General features: G+C 41.7%; 1 protein-coding gene across 2 annotated transcripts in view; it reads right to left on the bottom strand.

Annotated features, from left to right (window-relative positions):
• Positions 1 to 1194: 1194 nt before the first annotated feature.
• capn15 (calpain 15) overlaps positions 1195 to 21254 on the bottom strand; it is a 43271-nt gene continuing 23211 nt past the window's right edge. For both annotated transcript variants that reach the window (XM_085416216.1, XM_085416215.1), the window contains exons 3-12: positions 16090 to 16298; positions 13985 to 14168; positions 12876 to 13099; positions 12183 to 12308; positions 10986 to 11138; positions 6814 to 6975; positions 6488 to 6723; positions 6173 to 6342; positions 3159 to 3337; positions 1195 to 2010 (exon numbers count right to left, since the gene is read on the bottom strand). In XM_085416216.1, coding sequence (XP_085272342.1) covers positions 1833 to 2010; positions 3159 to 3337; positions 6173 to 6342; positions 6488 to 6723; positions 6814 to 6975; positions 10986 to 11138; positions 12183 to 12308; positions 12876 to 13099; positions 13985 to 14168; positions 16090 to 16298 — 1821 coding nt within the window. In that variant the 3' untranslated portion in view covers positions 1195 to 1832. The remainder of the gene's footprint in view (positions 2011 to 3158; positions 3338 to 6172; positions 6343 to 6487; positions 6724 to 6813; positions 6976 to 10985; positions 11139 to 12182; positions 12309 to 12875; positions 13100 to 13984; positions 14169 to 16089; positions 16299 to 21254) is intronic.

Raw genomic sequence — 21254 nt, 5'->3', positions numbered from 1 at the left:
ATAGTTTTTAAAATAAAAAGTCTCCCACTCAATCCTGTCTCTATAGTACCATGTTAATTGTTCCCCTCTGTCTGATGAGACATCTATGTTGCCATGGTGAGGGCATGATGAATGAGGAGTAATGGCTTTGACACTGGGGAAAAAAAAACAAAAAACCGTGACCCTATATATAAGGACCTACGTAAAACAGCTATCCCTTGAACGAGCACACTCAGAGAGAACTATTTTCTGTGTCACAACCCATCTCGGGGGTCTCTTTCCTGTCTCGCTGTGTGTGCACAGAGTCTGACAAAATGATCATTTGTTATTTCACGAGGACTCTGTGTTGTTGCTAACAAGCTGTCAGTGTATTCTTGTGGGAGGATTGCCCAGACGCTCGCGCTGCACCCAAGCAAACAAAAGTGGTCCCTGCCCTCCCAAAGTAAACTCGGCAGCTCCTCTTAAGAGCTCCCCCATGGCAAACTGGCTGTTCAAACAGCCAATAGCGACTCCAGTACTCCCTAAGCACGTTATAGTACAAACTGACATGCTGGCAAACTGTGCAAGCGTGGGAAACAGACACTAAACTCACCTTCTGTACCAAACAAGATCAGATGCAATTTGCTGGGTGTTATAAACCTCAAGTGTAAGACTCATGTAATATGCAGGAGGGCGATGACTGGGAGGAGGTGCCATACACATAAATTTTAATTCATGGGGAAAGATATAAACTGTCTTCTGAAGTGGACGAGAAGCCCTCCAGCGATGAGACCCTAAACTGAGGCCAGGTGATTCCATCACGGCTCAGTATTTCACAAGATAAAAACCTTACAGTCTCTACAAACATGACCCCACTAACATCACAAACAGTGGAGACAACAGTGAAAAGATGCTATTGCAGCTTCTTGGGCACCATCCACCTGCCAATCCAGCTTACTGTACAAATCACAGGTTTGGTCCTGAGCTAGAGATTGTGCCACGGAGAGGGAACAGTACCTTATGAATGATGGCTTTGTCTACAACCTCAAAAAAACCCTAACACAAATATGGACAAGAGGCAATGAGGGTTGTGTATAAAACAAGTTAAACTCACACTGAGATGTTTTCCAAAAATGTAAAAATACAGGACATGTATGTTTCATGGGTAAAATCACTGGGGTTTGGCTCATAAAGTACCGCACTGAGGATAGGGGCGATAAACCCCCCCCAGAAGTCTGCCCACTTTGTTAGCAGTCTTGGTGGACGACACGGGGGGAGGGGGAAGTGTCTGATCTGGTGGTTGGCTCATGGTCCGTGGGCCGGTCAATGGCTCAGTAGTTTCAGCACCTCACCCCGGCTTTTTTTTTTTTTTTGAAGCTCATTGAAAGCAGGGTCATCTCCAAGCATACCAAACTGAGGCCTGACATCTGTTTCACATACAGCAGGTGCTGCCAGCTATACAAAATGTCCAGAATGTTAAGTAGTCAGAACTGGATCCTCTCAGGTGCCGGGGTGAAATATTGTGGGGTTTTTTGTTTGTTTGGTTTTTTTAGTACTCCCCTGTCGCTCATTTTATCCTCAAATGGCACATCCAGTTGGCAAGGGACAGACAGAGCATGTGCAGTCCGGACAAAATCTCGAGCATCCATGGAGCGTTAGGAAGAGAGCAACTAAACGTTTCCCTCTCCCGTCATGCTTCACATTCAGATGCACCACCAAAGAGATGCAAAAAAACGCATCTTTCTCTGCATTTTAGGGATCCACACACTGTGCCTAACCTTGTCTGATTTTTCCAGTGGTCTGACAGTTTATTGGACTAGAGCAAGTGAGTCTGGGATAAAGTGGGCGGTGGTCATAGAGGCCGTGGGCGGTGGTCATAGAGGCCGGGGTCGGTGCAGGCCGTCAATGTCCGGGGTGAGCTGGGGGCTGTGTGTGGCCTTGGTGGGGGTCCAGTCTCCCAGGGAGGCCTGGGCTGCCTTGCGGTGAGCCAGGCGGTGGGTGATGGAGAAGCCGGCATTTCCCTCCAGCTGAGAAAGCACCACCAGCACCTGCCTGCAGGGAGAGAGAGAGAGCCTTCGAGCTATTGTTGTTGACATTTAAATGCAGGTAGAGTGAATACAAACACAGTGGTCTTCAATCGTGCCTTGTGTATGAAACAAAAGTAAGAGACTGAAAACAACCACAGGGGGGAATTGGTTCAACTCTCCAGCATCATTTCTCCTTCGTCATTCAGGAGAAAAGTGCAGCGTCATTTAATTTAATCATGCATTAATGGAAGAAAATTTAAAAAGTGCAGCTACAGCTTCTGACGAAAAGTGGCAAAACAAACGGCTACAACAGTTATCCGATGGCTGCTGACGGACAAGAGCGCCACAGTCGTTTCATCCCACTCCCTCGTCAAAATAATTAAAATGAGTTTCAATTAACTGAATTGAAGTGATGTGAGAACTGCTCGAAGAAGCTAAACCCACATGTGGAGAAAACCAAGCTGATTAATCAGAACCAATGATTCATTCTGTTTTCAAGACAAACTGGGATAATATGGTGACATATGGTGAGAAATAATAAAGGCTTGCTGCCCATGACTGTGCTACTCACACCTCTATGAATATGAATTGGATATGGTCTTCTTTTGAATGATTACATTGCCACTAAATGCTTTCACCTATGAATCGTATAAAGCAAGTGAGCGAAATATGAGACTGTGATAGTTTGCGATAGTAGCTTTTTAGGCAAGCAAAGTGACACTATGTTCTTTTTAGATGGAGAAAATGACAAGAGCAGCTTCATGCATGGTGACTTTTTACAGTTTGCCATTATATGGGCTGTAACTTTGTGACAGGTAAAGCCCTCAATTTTCCCTTATTGGAAGATTTCATGCTGTTAAACAGAAAACTAATAACATGTAAACGGCTTCTGCACGCTTGATTCTCCCAGCATCTATCTGCCTGGAGAAGTGCGAGAAACACAATAGAGACCAGCAGAAAACAAAAGCAGATATTAACTGTGCTGAGACCAGCCTGGGGTAGTTTATTAAGAAACACAGCGCACTAATCCTGTGAGATCACTGTGTTTATATAAGCATGTAAGTGTGGTGGATATTTGCTGCACCTAAATGTTCCCGGAGAATTTAATCTGTGCACTTGTTATCTTTTCTGACTTTGTGCGCAAGTGAGGAAAAGAGAGAGTGGTTTGTGTACCTGTGTAAAGGCGGGACGCTGTCGATGGTCTTGAGGCTGCCGCGTGTGGACACCACGTTGAAGCTGTCAGTGCAGTCACAGGAGACGTGGAGGTAGTACTTGGGGTGGCGGTTTTCCACCACCACGATGAGACCTGCCCAGCCGTGGGTCAGGTAGTAGCATGTCATGCCCTCACGGCCCTGAGAGCACACAAGGAAACAAGCTTGTTTTTTTTTTTCATTTTTCAAAGCAGAAGGGTTGTTTTCTAAATGCAAACCTCAGATTTCACCACTAGCTAGCACCACTGATACTACGTCAGCAAAATACAGAACACGGTATCCTACATTTCTATTTAGTAAGAATACAGTATAGTATATATACAGTATCCTATAAAGCACTCACATAGTATAGTATACAGAATTCTATATTTCCAACCATAGGATATCCTATGTTTTCATTAAGTATAGTATGCATGTTTCCACATTGTATACATATAGTATTATATATAGAGAGAATCCTAAATTTCCATATAGTATAGTATATATACAGTATAATATACTTCCATATAGTACAGTTTATATATACAGTATTTATAATTCCATAGATTTACAGAGCATTGCGGCAACTATCTACAGAGAGGTGGCTACATTTCTGTAAGTATGGCTCATAAATGCTCTTAAAATGCTTTTGAAATAGGAAGAAATGTGCTTAATACAAAGTAGCTTCAATGGAGAAAAAATACTTCTGTGCAATCAGTTTAATATTATTAAAATGCAATAATAATAATAATGATTAAAAAAAAAAACATTCTGCATTCAGCTGCCACTTTACCTCTCTAACAGTGGCTGCTGTTCTCTTTTAGGGCCACTTGTATTTGTAGTAAAGCAAACACAAGTGCAGCTAAACTACTTTAGCTGCTGTCATTTGCTGTCACATCCAATTGCACAAGCAATGCCATCCAGTGTCTGAAAAATAGCTTTGGGCAATACTTGTACTCTATCTGCTCTTAACACAAAGCTCTCCTTTCTTCACAGCTCGGGACTGCTCAAATTATTTATTAATAATAACTGAAAATCTTCATTTAACTGTATTGCTAAAACGCTACAGCTGACGCACTGGCTGCAATGTGCTCCTGAGTGCTCAGCTGTGAATTTCTGAAGAGCTGAATGATTTAACAAAGATGATCTCAAGTGTTTAAAAAGCTCTGCCATCCTCTAAAATATTCACCAAATGTGACAGGCGCTTTCAGGAAAGCATTGTTCTGAAGAGCCAGGAGGATTTGTTTCCTTGGGTATGAACGGCCGTGCGCGAGCTCGTGCAAGAGGTAACGCACAGAAACGTGCACGTGTGAAGGCAGAACAGGACTTGCAAGCGTGTAAGATGCCTCAGATTGATGAGTATGAACCATTCTGACTGTGAGGATTTAGACTGTTGTGCATTTGTTTTTGTTCTGCAGGCTCTGTGCTTTAGCTTGAGGAGGTCAGCATCATATACAAAGATTTGTATGTGGAATTCCTTTTAATAGACTGTCCAAATTGGAGATAGTGGTCCAATAGTGATTGGACAATAGACTATTAAATGTTTCTTAATGTTTCAGATGTACTTTTTCAACCCCATTATTTACTAATTTATGGAATTAATGCAACCAAAGACGTTGGGCCCATCTTAAGAAAGTGTGCACATACGTTAAAACAAAGGAAAAATACAAAAGAAACCCCCAAAAAACTGTGATGCAGGGCTGTGGAACTAACTTCTATGGACAATAAACCAAAAAACAACTCTTATACAAGTTCTGAAAAAAGGAAACGAGTGGAGGGGTAAAAGAGAAGAGCTCACAACACAAAGTGAGCTATCTCGTCTGTCAAAGATGAGATGGAGGTACTTCTAATATGATCTGGTCTTGTACAGCATGGCTGCCAATAGACCGGGAACACAGTGAGTTACTGATGTTTAGACGCAACAGGATAAATGCTGTGAGGTAGGTTGGAGCATTCTGGACAGAATACTCCATCCTGTTAGTGTATTCTTGTGGGAGGATTGCCCAAATTCAGCCAAACTCTGTAGAGGACAGTTCAGCATCCTGCTGTACTACCCAACTGTCAAAACAGGCTCTTCAGGGTGACTAAGTGGAATATCATAGACGAGTTAAAGTGCTAATGAACAGCTAAAACCACACTAAAGTGAAAGAGACCCCACATAAAAAAAGCTGATAGTACCTGTGACAAAGGCTATCCCCAATGCCTTTGTCACAGCTACTATCTACTAAATATGATGGTTTTGGTTGGTTAAACTATCTGATTACTTTGGTTATCCCAATGTGTTAAAAGCTTTATCTACTTGTGTATTTTCATTCCAACACATTTAAATTAAATCAGACACGTTCAGGCAGTAGTCTTTCACTTCAAAATAAATTGCTGAAGCGCACAGCCCGGAGATAAAAAAGAAAAACTTTCCAAATACTTATCATCTGGACTGTAATATTATACTGAAAGGCAATAAAACTGCGTGCGTGTGAGAAGGAGATTGGGGGTACAAAGAGAGACAAAACCCTACAACTATATAGAGAATTCTCTGCAGTCCTGAGAAAAACTAAATACATCTTTGTCAAAACTGGCTATAATGATCACAAGCACAGTAGCAACTCTACGAGAGAATGACTGCAATGGCCCAGTCAAAGTCCAGACCTCCAAAAGATGGAAGCGCTGCGATTTAGACCTAAACTCTTTACCTCATGTAATTCTACTAGGAAGGAATCTTAAAGATTGTTTCTGAACTGAGCTATTTGTGGTTAATAGTGATAAGAACAGTCAGGCTCCACAAATTCCTCCACAACAAGAAAGGGATAAAGTCATATAGAAAAAAAATTTTTTTCCCCCAAGTTGTAGCTGCTGAACCATGGAGTATATTTAATTTTTAACAGGACCCCACAGAGTTCTGTGAAAACCTTTTTCACTTGACTGTAGCAAGTAACACAAATATGGTTTGCATTATTGCAGCTTTACTACTTCTCTTTTTCTGGAATGGGTGTTTCTAACCTCGTGTCTTTCGCCTTTGTTTTCTGTGAGTAGAATAATCGCGTCGGCCAATGTGGTCGCGGTCGCTTCCACCTGCTCCACCATCACCTGACGAGAGCTGTAAATGGCCAGGATGTAGCCGGGGAAGTCCTGGCTGGGCCGCCGTACTGCTCCACTGGTGGGGCTAGAGACTGGGAAGGAGGGGAGAACAATTAATGAAGACAAAAATTAAAGTTTTTTTTTTTTTTTTTTTTTAAAGTTCCTTCGTCATTAAGCGAACATTCACAAGCAAGAACACTAAAGCCCTGCCTGTGACCAATGCATCTGTACACTTACTGGGTGTGGGTGGACCCCCTGTGCTGCTGACATTCATCTGCCAGTGATTGAAGGCGCAGCAGACAACAGCATACTCCCCTGGCTCCAGCATAACATCACAGCCAACAAATTTCTTCACTGCTCGCTTGCTGTGGGCCATTAGGCGGCCCAGAGTCAGCTTGTTGCCACTACCAAAGGAGGCACGGAAGACCATGATGCACAGGTCCAGCAGGTGGCTGTCGGCTGTGTCGGAGCGCCTGGAGAGAAGAGGAAGAGGCTTAGGAGAAAAAAGGGCAAGGAGGAAAAATGTGTGGGTACTGAAAGATTTAGATTAGAGTCCTATTTACCTGCTTCCCTCTTGGAAAAGAGCAAACTCCAGTGCCGTCCTCTCCAGCACAGTGAGAGCTGTGACCGTGACTGGCCCATTGGCTTTGCTGGGGAAGCAGCCTTGTAGTCTCACCTCCTGCCAGTCAGAGTGGATCTTACAAATGTCCACTGAGTCAAAGTACCTGTGGGAAGGGGAAAAAATGTACATGTAGGGCTGCTCGATTATGGCAAAAATGATAATCACGATTATTTTCACTGAAATTGAGATCACGATTATTTGACGATATTTATTTAACCCTTTAAGACCTACTATAGAACCAAGTCCACCAGAGCTTATATTATTTATTTTTTTTACATGCTGTAGTGCCATTTGTGGGAGCATTTCAAGTTGCTATACATCAATACAACTGTTATAGCCCATATTTTAATAATATGTATGCATTAAGTCCATAGTAATTACATAAATTGCAAAAAAGTGCAATAAACTAAAAAAAATTGAAAATCGCTTTTGTTTTGTTTACATATATTTCTACTTGGAGAAATTTAAGAGGTTTATCCCTCAAAACTTTAAATACAATAAAGTTGCAAAAAATAGTTTCCCACCACAGGAAATTTATTTTGAGTGTCTTCATAGTTTTATTTTGGAGATACAGCAATTTTTATATACTGCAGGAAAAACAAAAAACAATCCTATGATGCAAATTTGCAAAGAAAACAGCAGGTGCATCATTTCACTGTGGGAAGTGTTACGAACAGCTGATAGGAACGGCAAAGCGTGTTTCTGGAATATTATGTTTTTGTTCCTGCAAGCGCTTTTTATGCAATTTTTGCAAAGCTATATGTGGAACGAAACCGTGACCGAGGACAAGCTGATGGCATCAGATGTAAGTACAACTCCTCCGGTTTCATTATGCAAAACAAATTATTGCGCTAGCTTACACTGTTCAGGTTCTACAGGGATTTAACAATAGTTACGCAAAACGGAGCGTGCTGCTCTGACCGGCTTTAAAGGGTTAACAATAACTTTAAAAAAATAATATAAAATAGTGTGCAACACCACTTTAGTTTTTTTTTTTTAAACTCTCTTTTCAACCAACGGCAGTCACTCTCCAAATAACTTCTGCTTAGCTTTCCGAGCTTCCCTCGGGTCCTCTTAATCAGCGGTCTCCAACCTTTTTTGCACCACGGACGGTTTATGCCCGACAATATTTTCACGGACCGGCCTTTAAGGTGTCGCGGATAAATGAGGGAGGGGCTAATAATCGGCTCAGTCATTTTTAATGATCGTTGAAAGCCCAGATCGTAATCGTGATTAAAATTCGATTAATTGAGCAGCCCTATGTACATGTTTATAAAAATTTAAAAAAAAAAAAAGAAGAAGAAGAAAGAAAAAAGACCTGCATAAGAGCCTGTTCCTCTGAGATGCTAGCAGTGTGACCGGTTGATCTCCTCTTGTCATGAGCTACGATTATTTGTATGCATCACAGGCAACTCTTTAACGTTAGCATAGCCTCTGAGGGCATCCCTGTACAAACACAATTTACCTTGCTAGCATATCAGACCTCTTTCTTCAAAGACATCGGCCCCACGGGAGACTCTCTTCCTTACTTTCAGTCTGTTTTTCAGTGTTTCATCACTTCCTAACCTCGGTCTGACAACAGTCTTACATCTTACTTTTGTCTTGTTGTCAATCAGGAAGAAGCGAGAGGAGGAAAAAGAGGGAACGCTTAAGTTTTACGCTCAGCTTTGATCAGAAAAGACAAACACGTCTGCTGATGAATCCTCTTGTTTGTATTTAGTTCGCTTTTGTGTCTAGCCACCTTCCAGGAATGTTATCAATGATCAACATCGGCCCTGGTTGTTTACTTGATGGGCCAATTTAAGGGCCTTGCTTGTCCGAGAAGCTGACCGCTTTTTCTTTTTCACACTGAAAACAAGTCTAGGGAGATGCTGGCTGCAAGTTTGTCATGTAGTACAAAGCTGAGAGATTATTTGCCTGTCAGAGAAAACAATAAATAGCCCAAAGACATATGGGATTCTCATCTAGGCTGAACACATTTTTCAGGTTGGAGTTGTTCAGGAGGACAGCCACATTGTTATTCATGTCCCTCCTCCTTCATAATACAACAAGAGCAATAAATTCAGAGAGACAAATGCACTGTACAGACAATTTAGCCCTACGTCAAGCTGCTCATGTTGTGAACTTCCTCCATTCTTCAGTTCTTTTTGCTGACAGTTATTTTTAAAAAAAAAAAACACGAAACTTCCTATGCAAGTGGAGTCTTGTCCATTTATTCAATTACCCATGAAATATCATTTTGGTGAATGGTAGATTATATTTAAGCTTTATTACATTTGTAATTTGGATTCGGTTCAGTTTTCTTCAAATATTATGGCCATTTGAGTTGCTTGTAAAAGGGCCCCATTATAGCCATTTCCAGCTCAGCGTCATTATTCTTTGGCTCCACTAGAGTTGCTTTGCATGACTTTGCTCATGTGCCTCATTCTGCTCTCTGCCTGAAACAAGCAACTTCTCTCTCCTCAACTGTAACCCAACTTTCAACCGATTGGCTGCTCCTGGTAAACCAAGGGGCAGTCCCCACAGACCGTAGCAATAAAGCTAAAGCTTCCGTAGTGGATTACCTAATAATATGGCTTTCTCTGTGGTACCCACCTTTCAAGAAGAAGTTTGTGCTTCAGTTTTAATAAGTGAAATTCCAGTTTCTCTGTTAGTCTATTACTTAGCCCTAATTAGCTTATATGTGTCCTTGTATTGCAGCCATACAGATTACAAATGAAGCTCGCTAACAAGCTAGCTAGCTTTAGCTGATAACTTAGCACTACAGTCTTTAATCCAATTATGGGAACTTCTGACAGCGAAAAGAAAACACAGCAGCCACCAAAACGCTGATGTTGAAGTTTTTAAAAATGTGGTGATCATGGTCATGGGGGCTATGCTGTTTAAACAACAGATGGATGAGGTTGTTGTGTGGACAGGCAGAGGTGTGTAACAGAGATGGCCTTATTGGGGACATTAGTTTCACTGACATCATACAGAGCTAGCCTGAGGTTTGAGCTCATCACTGTTTCCTACTGTGGCCAGTATGAGTATCCATCTATTGTAACAGTAGAGTACAGAACAGGGGTGTTTATAATAAATATATAGGGGGTTAAGGGTGGCTGTAACTCAGGTGGTAAAGCGGGTCGTCTACTAATCGGAAGGTGGTTTGATTATTTGCTCTTCAAGCCTCCGTGTTGTATCCTCGGACAAGTTAGAGAACCCATATCTGCTGCCAATGCATCAGTGTGTGAATGTTTGGTTATAAGTAAAAAATAAAAGGCCTGTGTAAATGGGTGAATGAGGCTTGAAGTAAGAAACTGATTTGAGTGATCAAAGTAAGTAAAAAAGCACTATTTAAGAACACACTCGTTTTTTATATGACAAAGAAAATAGCATTTATAGAAATACTTGAATAAAAACTGTGACTATTTTTCCATGTGATAACTAGAAGCGCATGTCAGCATGCAGCAAAACACAGATAGAGAAAAACTAGTCACTATCAATGCTGTATATGACTGAGTGACAGGATTAGTCTAATATGACAAAACAAACTGAAAGCCATGACAAGCCTAAGCCGCTGCCTGCCAAATCCCCCCCTCCACAATTCTTAATAACAACATGTTGTGGAAACCAGTGTATGATGCGCTTGTCAGCAAGCAAAATGGAATGACAACAAAAACACTGTAACTCAGTTTGGTGTCAATACCAGATGGTCAGTAAAATCCACAGAGGCGTGAGATTGCCAAACAGTCCGTCACGTTTAACACATTACGTGTGTCCATCACGGTACGATAAAGGACTCTTTAACTCATTCAACCAATTCTAAGCAGCTAGTGGTGGGTAAATCGAACAGAAAGTCTTCTAATGAGAGTATGTTTGGAATAAACACAAGAAATCTGTGAGCGTAGCCTAGCGGTCACAGCCACTGGTCTATTGTGCCAGCAGGTACAGTCACTGACTGTGAAAGCAAACATGACAGTGATGACAACAAAATAGCCTTATTATACATAACTGTAGGAATTCAAGGGTTACTAGGGTATAGAGAGATTAACCAAAATGATTTCAGCATGACCACCCAAAAAAAGAAAAGGAAAAAAAAAATCACACTTATGCTGCGCTAATGATAATTACTTTATAAAGTCAGTGTACTCCATCCAGAAGACCCCTTCACTACTGCCGTGCGCCATCAGCTCATGGCGGAGGTGCTGAGGCCAGTCTGCCCACTCGTCTGACCAGCTGCCATTCCACGAGAAGCGACCCCAAGGGTTACGCAGCCGCAGCAACCTGGAGGCAGGAAGATAACGGAAACAGCGAGAGAGACAGATTCAGCAAGCAGTAAATGTGACAACAGCTTTCAGTCAAAGCAGCAACCCCCATCTCTGCACAGTCATATTATTCCTTTTATGGATGACTTGCTGCTTTTTAACAACCCTTTTTATTTTACCGCCTCCTCCATACTGTAGAAAACACAAGGGGCATAACAGAATAACATATTGGAGAATCTGTATTTTCCAGGAAAAAAAAGTAACAAAGTGCATGTGGTTCATTGTTTCTGGAGTGCTTTTTATCTCCTCGGGGCTCCTAGCAGGAGGATTGTAACTCGTTTTGGATCTAGCCCTGTGGCCAAGTCTAGCCCAAGCCTTCCACTCTGATTGCTTTATGGCAGTAAATGAAAGTGGCTGCGTGTGGGTTTTAAGCAAATTACTTCTGGGATTTCTGGCTACTGTCAAATTTTTTCCTCACAGGTAAGAAGGAAAAAGCCTTCATTAGGCTTTTCTCATTTTTCTAATTTGTGCCTCCTCAGTCCTCCGTCCTTCTAGACTGTGACCCGGAAATCAATTTCAGTACGCCATGATGAAGGATGACTTAATTCCTAAAATGCATCTGGAGAACAGAGGAGAGGAGAGGCTTTCCAAGCAGAGTTATAATAGAGGATGAACAGACAAGAGGACTAAACTCGCTTTTTTAATCCATACGATGTTCCAGTTATTTATGATAGTCAAAGATTCTGCCCCAGACTTTTCTGTGTGTGTGATTATTACAAAGAAGACATATATGTTCTTATAGTGCAAGGAATTGTGTGGATTCCCAGTGCTGCTCCAAACAGAGCAATCATACAGATCTGTTGTGCACCCGTTCTCTACTGGCAAGCCACCGGGTTCTGTGATGCTCAACATATGGCTCGTGGGCTTGTTCATGTTCTAGCCACCAAATAATAACACTGACTGATGACGGCCCAGATACATTTATTAATGGTGTATGAAGGATTTCTAAGAAGATACATTTGCAATAAGGAGGCGTGTTCAGAACAACAGAGGACACCTGTACCTGTAACCCTGGACATCTCGTACGTCCAAAATGGAATATGCATGTCGAGGTCTCAGACCCAACGACTCGTAAACAGCATCGTCTACCTTCATGTTGCCTCCTCCGCAAGACGCTCCCATAAGAAACCTAAAAGACAAGAAATGACATTAGGACACTAATGCAATTACTACTCAGTAACCAGGGAGAAAAACAAAACAAAAAAAAACAAAACACGTAAATTTAAAACTTTAACCTCGAGGTTGAGCAGACACAGTTACAGAAAACAAAAACAATAGTAGTTTTTAGTATATGTCACTAATTAATCCCACTGATGTGCCTCTGTTTGAGACCAAACATCATCAGTGATGAACTTTGTCTCTGTTTACCATAGTACGTGAGTGAAGTCTTCATTAGTACACTGCTTTTGATAAAATAAATAATCATTCTGGCAGATGGACCTGCAGTTTGGACGCAGATGAAATGGCCCCTTTGGAGTTGCACTATTTGTCTCATGTTGCTTTGAAAGCTCGTGTATCAAAGTGATGACTGGCACAACTTTTATTATGGACACATGCTCTAAATTGGCATTCACCACCTTTGTAGTGCCCCTGTTTGTAGTTTTGATCAGAGAATATTGGTTCAAAGTGTTTTCAAACAAGGTTTATTATTTTATATGCTCCTTTTAAACTGAACCACCTTTACTCCCTCTCTTACCCAGCCTCTTTGGAGCTAAGCATCTTGGCCCAGATGAGGTCTGTATCGATGGGTTCCTCTCGCGGGTTCGTGGAGCTGACCTGAAGCATGAGGGAGTCACACGGAGCCCCTGTCAGCGTGGCCAGACCCTCAATAGCACGCCCTGCCTGCAGGGCAAAGTAGGAACCGTGGAGTTTGGCCAGGGCCTTCTCAATCAGCGCCACCCATAACTGCTTCCTCTGAGCCTGGAATGATTGTAAAAAGTAAGAGAGGAAACATCAGCCTGAGTATGACTCACTGAGAAAGGGAGCAGGATGTTGTCTCTGGGTTAGTTTCCTCTATCTAAAGGTCAATGAAAATGATAACCTGATAACAGAGGTAGGATCTCTTATTTGCTCTTTTTTTATCCGTTAATGTGCATGTGCAATGTTTTTCCAGCATTTCTTGCTTGCTCAGAGGTCACTGCCTCACCGAGCGCGACTTCTACCCTCTTGTTTTGCTCCTTTGTCTTCTTTGAAAAGATGACGTTTGTTGGAGTCATGATAAGGTGTAGATAAGGTGTCACGCTGTCGCAGTGTGTCTCTCCCGTACGCATGAATGCCTGCTTTTATTTGCCTGTGCTTTATTCGTTGCATAATTCAGTACCTCATTTGACCCGTAATTGTTGGCTGTTCATTAATTAGATTCTTCTCTTCACTGGGGTCCTTTGAGATGTGCTTGTGATAAGAAATACATAATCAACTAACTTGAACTAATTAATTGCTTATTTTTCAGGGTTCACCAAGTCAAATGTAATTCTTTTTAAGAGTTGCCCACGAAACGCACTCGTTTTCAGGGTCAAACTAAGGGATGAGAAGGTCTTTACCAAAGTCTTGGATCTGTCAGTTCTCACCGGCAGTAATTTACCCTCATGTTTCAGAGATCTGGAGCAATTAATATGGGACATATCATGTTTTTCTTTATTTTTTGCGTATTAAGAATTCCCAACTTAATACACAGATCTGCAATATTTATTTCCCCAAAATTTCAGACAGTTGTTTGAGTATTTATCCATTTTGTATATGTCTATCTAAAATTCCCTCTTGTCTGTTTACAGTATCAGCATAAACACCTTTCTGCATTGCACTTACCTGGGAAAACAGAAGGTAGCCGTAATCGTCGCAGGGCAACATGTCGTCCACCAGCACCGTCGTCCAGGTCCCGTCTTTACATAGCCGAACCTGGTAAGCCCCCTCTGGACAAATGGTCCTGGTGATCATCACCCTCTCCACGAGCTCTGGACGCTCTGCCAGCACAGCGAGTGCACTCAGGAACCTAGAGACCCGATAAAAATCAATGAACTGGAAAATGAAACGTCACATCAGGACGGACAGACGCGACTAAAACGAGGCACGAAGAAAATGTGAATTAGGCAGAGAAACCACATAAATGATCAGCTGAGTGTGATGGACAAGTGAATGGCTGAATGAGCGCCGTCTTCCGTCAAAGAGACAGACATGGTTTAGGAACGTCAACTGATGTGATTAGATAGGAATGGAAAAAAACTGAGAAGCTGCTATTAAAGTCTAAATGTGGAATTAAAGCATTCTCCTGAACAGAGTGCCTCAAACACTTATGAAAGACTTTTTTTTTTTTTTTATACATATATACATAATTAGCCCTCATTGAAAATCAATCACATTTGATGAGTCAAGCTTCTGTGCCTTCTGGTTACCTCCCCATTACTCTTAATACACCCCACAGCAAAGACAAACAGGCTTGCTTCCTCTAATTAACTTGCAAGAGAAATTAGCTAATCAAAAATCCAGATAGATGTGGAAAATGGTAATTCTTTACACTGGGGAATCACAGCTGGGGACATGAGGACTCGACTTGAAAGGGAAGAGAGTTTAAAGTGTACATTAGTTCATCGGAAAATGTAGAGAGATCTTTAAACACTATTAATGAAATGGCTCTGCAAAGAAAGGTCTTTTTGGAGGGGACAATGAGCTAAAGGTATTTGCCTCTGCACGCCGCAGACTCACTGCTGTACATGCACTAGTTTGATTCTTCTATCAACAAAAAAAGCAAAAAAGTTTAAAAAAAAATTGTCAAATTGAGCAGCTACTTTTGCCTCTGGCAGTACTGCAGCAATATCTGAAAAGATAAAAGGAATGCTGCTTTCAGTCTGCACATTATTTTATAGAGTGAAGCTCTTGTGTGGCGGCATTACTAAAGCTATATTCCATCTGTTTAAGTGTCAGCTGAGCACGGCCGATCAACCCATTCAGTCACTGATGAAATACAAATTGGCCAAAAAACAAAAGGAATCCAATGAAAATCCAATTAGCCGCGTCATAATGTGAACTCTGATGTTGGCCTGTACTGCAGCCGTACTCAAGGACAGAGGCGACTGGCACGACTTTCTTCTGCCGTCACTGGTTGGCTGGGCTGGCAGAAGCTGGGCTGTTTGTTGGTTTATTAGGACAAGTGTGAGCATGTGTGAGAGAGTGAGAGAGTGGGGGAGACGAAGCCAATGACAAAGAATTTGGGTTACATCCTGTTTCGAGTGAGAGGATTCTGCTCAGGGGAGGGTTATTTTTGATAAGCTGTGTGCGCTGGTGATGAAGCGAAAAGTTGTACTGGGGACAACTTCCTGACTGACTGTGCTTTGTTGTTATTTTGTGTGTGTGCGTGTGTGTGTGTGTACATTTATGCTTACAGGAAGATGATGGATGAGAACAGCATACACACACATAAACCCCAAAGGGCACCCAGAACAAGGGCAGGGAGATAAAGCATGTGTCCAGGACCACATTACTGTGAATAATCTCCCTGTCACATGTATCTGTACATCTGTCTGCTGTGCTCAACCTTTCATTTCATGCTTACCTTCTTTCCTTTGATTTTTTTGCTTTGTTTTTTAAGTTTCTCTCTTTAATCCTCTTCAATTACTGTTTCACTGCCACGCCATCTCTAGCTCACAGCGGCAGTGTCCATTGAAAGCAGACTCTGACAGACGCACACAGAGAAGTGTTGGCTGTTGTCTGCTTTGCATTCCTCTGACCTTTCTCAGAAACTGAACAGAGACTTAACGGAATGAAAAATTTCCTGTTGCTTTGAGGATCTGCTGCTATTCTATTTTGTCTCCAATCAAACCATGAATCAACAACGCGTTTTTTGTTTTGGTTTTTTATAAGGTTATCTTAAACGATCAGTGTCCTGTGTGTTCTTATGTTCAGGTGTATCAGCTTACCAGCAGTTTCCAAGAAGTCCTTGGAGGATGTCCGAGGGCCTTGGTGTGCGGAACACGGACCACTTGACTCCTCGGTCTTTGAAATTGCTGCAGTTGATCTCGTGGGGACGCAGCCACTTTTTGATTCGCTGCTGGACGCTGTCGCCCTCTGGGAAGCCGACAGATCGAGGTCCGGGGGGAAAACTGTCATCCACAAAGTTCACTGAATTCTGAGAAAGAGGAGGAAAAGACAGAGCGAAAGAAGGCAGAGAGACAAAGGAGTGAAACTACTGAACATGAAAACTACTGAACATGAAAACACCTCATCTTTAAACTCCAAAATCCATTTTAAAATATGATCACTCTTAAAAGGATCTTGTGTGAGGACCTGAAGCATTTCAAACTGCTAATGCAAGTTTTTAAAGAACCAACTATCCTGCAATTTCACATGATTTGCAGGACAGTACAGACCATCACACAAGCCCTGGATTATGCTTTGAGTGAGGGTGAATTACTGCCTTCCACATTTACTTGTTATTCTTTCCACTTTCCACGTGAGATTATTATGTGCACAGTAAAAGCCCAACTGTGGCATCTTGTACTCTCCTAACCAGGATGTGGCACAAAAATGCAAATCACTTTCAAACATTTGGAGCTTCTTGCTTTCTGGCACATTCCCCTGCAGAGTACACCGCATTTTAAATTACATGATGGGTTCTAACACTGCCCCGCTACTGTACACAGGAGTAGAACTACACGGATACTTTAACAGATCCAGACACCGAACCTGACACACTATCTGCCCATCTAAAACTCTCCTGTACAAACCTGAGATGGCAAACAGCCACACACGCCAAACCCCTATCCAGTTTCCCATCTGCCGTGTCAGAAGTGGACTCGGCCAGTTGCATAGCAAGGCAGGCGGAGGGGTGATGTAAAGCGGGCACCCCACTGGCAGTTAGAGTGAAGCGAATCAATTGGTAACCATCCCCCACAATCCAATTCTGTAGCCTGGATGCAGCATTTGCTACTAGACAGAGTCATTTGAAGGCTTCCTTACCACCCTGGCCATCCAAGGTCGTCACGTAGCTTATCGATTCTGTAGTTCACAGGTTTATTTGTGACCCATGTGCAGGCTGTTATCGCAAGGCTTTTTTCGGTTGATATCAATTTAACACAGAGGTGAAGATCAAAGCTTTGTCCCTGCATACACACAGATCCTGAAATTCCAACTAATGCAATTCAAAGAATACAGTCTGTATGTTAACAGACATGAGAAAGACAACTATGATCAGCGACCAAGGGTTAAAGAGTCTGACTTGTTACATACAAACTGCTCTAACCCCAGTTGAGCTGATTTTCCTCTGAGCTTGATGTAAAACAGGAAACATTTTCTTTTTTACTTCATGTGAAATGTATGGAAACCCTCACATTTACAGTTCTATAGTCTCTATTTTAAGAATGAAAACAATATTATATGAATTATTTTAATGTTGGTCCGAAGAGCTTGAAAAAAGTAGCTCGTATCCTCTTGGAATAGAGGTGAAATGTCTTTTAAAACTTTAATCTATTTGTCTTCTTCTTCCCCCCCCCCCAATCTCTTAAGACTACAATAAACTGGATGACAGGGAACCTACACAGACACACTTTAATGCTGCTACTGATGTGCGCATTTGCGCTACCAAAACCTACCAGATTATGTATCCATCCACTGCAGTCTGGACTCAATTTATCATCTGTATGATCCTCTAACAAAAAAATTAAAATCAATGTTTGATCCTTACATTCTTGGTTCAAAACAACCATTTTTCTCTTCTGTGTGGAGCTCTACCTGTGCCTCTATAGGATCCTTCCACAGTCTAAAGACATGCTTGTTAAGTTAATTGGCTGTGGGCATGTATGTAAAGTCTGAATGGTTGTCTGATTCTATGCGTTAACCTGGCAACTTCTCCAGCACCCTATGACAGCTGGGACAGACTGGGATCCCTACAGTGAGAGGAGCAGCAGACCCATTGTGCTGTTCTTGTAAGCATTTGGTTTCATTTAAAGGCTCCTTAGACGTGTTACACAAGACTTTCCACTGTTATTATCGTTAAAAAAAATAAAAAATAAAAAATATATATTTGGAAAGAATGGAGGCTCAACACCTTAGAAAGGCAATTTAGATCGTATTTCCCTTTTTAACTTGCGTCACATCTCTATTAAGATGCAGTGTGTATTTAATGTGAGATTAACCTTGAATTAGCATTAATTCCTCATATCGAATATTCTACAATCCAAGCATCAAAGTTTAAACAATCTGACTTCAGCAGAGTGTAAAATTAGGAATTATAACCACGTATAAAGCAATTTCCTAAATCAGGATTCTGGTGTTGTGGACTCTACAGGATAATTCTCGCTGGCTGTCTTGCCACCTCCGTTTCCATCGCCGTGCACATGTAAGCATGCAAACACTGCAATCAGCCAACTCAGTGCTGAGCTAGGAAAACCAGCTGCTTTCCCATCATTTCCAGACTCAGAACTGGCAGCCATACAAGGCTGTGTCAGTCTCATTCTGATACCCAAGCTACAAAATTAGCATCTTGAAAGCATATTTTATGAAAAAGAAGAAAAAAAAAAAAGCCTTCCATGCACAATACTGTAACAAGCAGCGCAAGCCTGGCAAGAAGGTCCTTGATAATATGGCACAAAATTAAGCAACTAAGTAGTATGAAGAGTAGTAAAGAGAAGAACAATCCGCTGCAATGTGGCCTGGTTTTATTGCATAGCACGGAAAGGGAACAGCAAAAAGCAGTTCACAAGTTAAGTTGATGGCTGTTAGCAGCATTTATTTGTTTGGCACAGTGAGTAAGCAGACTGCTCTCAGGCATTAGCACCATGCACACGCACACGTGCCTCTCACCCTCACAACCAATCAGGAAGAGTCAAAAAAGCAAAAGAGGCAAGAGAAAGCAACCACACTCAGGTGAGCGGAGAATATTTTTTATAAAAAACAAAAACAAACTCCAGTTCCAGTTTGGTCCAGTTACAAAACAGCAGAGAAAAAACAGGTGCTCTGAAGCGGTCCCTCCATTCTTGCTGTCAAACTGTACTGCACATCCTGTTACAGCCTAAACAAAAAGCTTTAATCATTATTAAATTTTCACCACTGGCATTTTGGTGCTTGGCAAGTGCTCGTGCCTTGGCAGAGATGGATGAGAGAGACTAGCACCTCTTGTTTACCAATTTACCCCACCTTAATCTCTTTGGCCCGTGAACCCGAGATGCAGCAGTTGATGCCGTCAGTGATTACGTTCACTATAGGGAAGTATATCATTTGTGCTCCCCTCCACTCCAACTCCATTGCTAAAAATAGGCCAGCCCTACGTTCACCTTAGCAAATACACATGCGCACACACACATCCAGGCTCACACTGACTACTACAGTGGAGAATAGAGTGCAGTCGTGTGGAGAGGGTGGAATGGGGGTGGAGGGGTGTAGTGGGTGGCAAGGGGAAAGTGTATTTTGAGGTATTAGCAGAACAGGATGAGCATGTGGGGATAGATGTGATGGAAGGAGATGGGATAAAAGGAAGATGAAGTACTTTGAAGAGCTCGAGAAAGGGCAGACGTAAAATATTTGAGGAGAAAAAGACAGACGATAAAAGAAAGCGTAGCTTAAATGATGAAATTAGAAGAGGAGAAGGTGGGGATGAGGGATCTCCGATATCCTTCCTTCCTACCGAGCCAACTTCCCTCCCACGCTTGCAGCAGTGAGCCCTGTGACTTTCAAAGAAGGCATTAATAATGCATTCGAAGGCTCACTTTATGCTATTGTAAACATGGCAGGATAGGTGTCATGCTGGTGTAGTAAATGGGCACACATCTGACACCCAAATAAATTCACAGAATAAAAGCCGGCTGGAAACTTAGCTGAATCTAAACGGTCTAACATTCTGCAATGCCCTCATTTTCCTGAGGTGTAATTAGACCAATCAGGTCGGTCTCCCGAGCAGGTGCTGGCGGTCTTAAATGGTTTCAAATGAACCTTTCTGATAGGCCTGAGTAGCTTATCCATGATAACATAATACAGGCTTATCAAAGGTTGGGCACTGCAGAGATAAAGTGAGCCTGAACCAGTTTGATATAAAGAACCGATGTCAGGGTTGCTTACATCATGGCACAGATAAGTGGTATGAGGCCCTGGGCTACGGTGAAGACTCAGGCTCGGGATGAGAAAAACTAAACAACATCAATCATCTGGTGTCATACCAAAAAGTGATTTCTAGCATTTGCCAAAAAATGACTGCCTGTAATTAAACTGTTGTAAATTGACTTGTTGATCTTTAATCTGTCAATCATATTTCAAAAATGAATGACATCAAGTCATTTTAATCCAGAAAGAATATTCCTGTCACAAACTAGAGGTTTTTCGGCACAACATTTACAACGGAGAAGCTAGCTGAACTCTCCTGTTAAGCTAGTTATGTTGAGGGTTGAGATATTCTCTTTAAAAACATAATTACTATAAGTATGTTCTTTTTCAATTCAGTAAAAACATCATAATTAACTTTTTGCAGTGTGATATTTGTTTTGAGTGTGCTATAGAAGGACTTCTTGCTGTCTGTCCCGACCTTGGTAAAATTAAAGTACTTAGTTTTGTTTTAAAAGGAAATTACATTCATAATGATATTTCTTATCTCTTACTGAGAGGTCTGCTCCGACACAGTGAAAGGAAATATATTTCATTAAGCAGTGTAAAATCTCTCCAAAATACAAACTAAGCTACAGCTGGACAGAAAAAAAAAAAGATGGACATCACCCATTGGTTCAAGTTCCAGCAATGAAGAGTTATCATTTTGTACAATGGCATTTTTGGATTTTGGGAACTAGAATGCTGTTAGTGTGATTAAAATAATATTTGCCTAATAATTGCATAGAAAAATACTCTTAAAGAGACCAACACCACAAACATGGTTTGCAAGTCCAGTTCAGGGGCTCGTATTAGCTGAGGAGATGCCTAGCTTAAAGCTGAAACAGCATCCACCTGTCAGTCAAAGGAGACGCATCAGTTACAGTGAGTCCTAATAAACTGGTGAAACAATTGGGGGGGTGGGGGAGCACAGCAATACAACTGTTGTGACCAAAACATGTTTTGATACCAAAAAGATTGACTTCTGCTGTTGGGCAATTTAATAAGAGAATTT

The sequence above is a fragment of the Rhamphochromis longiceps genome, linkage group LG8, assembly GCF_057381845.1.
Source record: "Rhamphochromis longiceps isolate RC_006_pf linkage group LG8, R_longiceps_female_GT1.1, whole genome shotgun sequence".
In the NCBI taxonomy this organism is placed as follows: domain Eukaryota; kingdom Metazoa; phylum Chordata; class Actinopteri; order Cichliformes; family Cichlidae; genus Rhamphochromis; species Rhamphochromis longiceps.
This window is presented reverse-complemented; position numbering and strand designations above follow the sequence as displayed.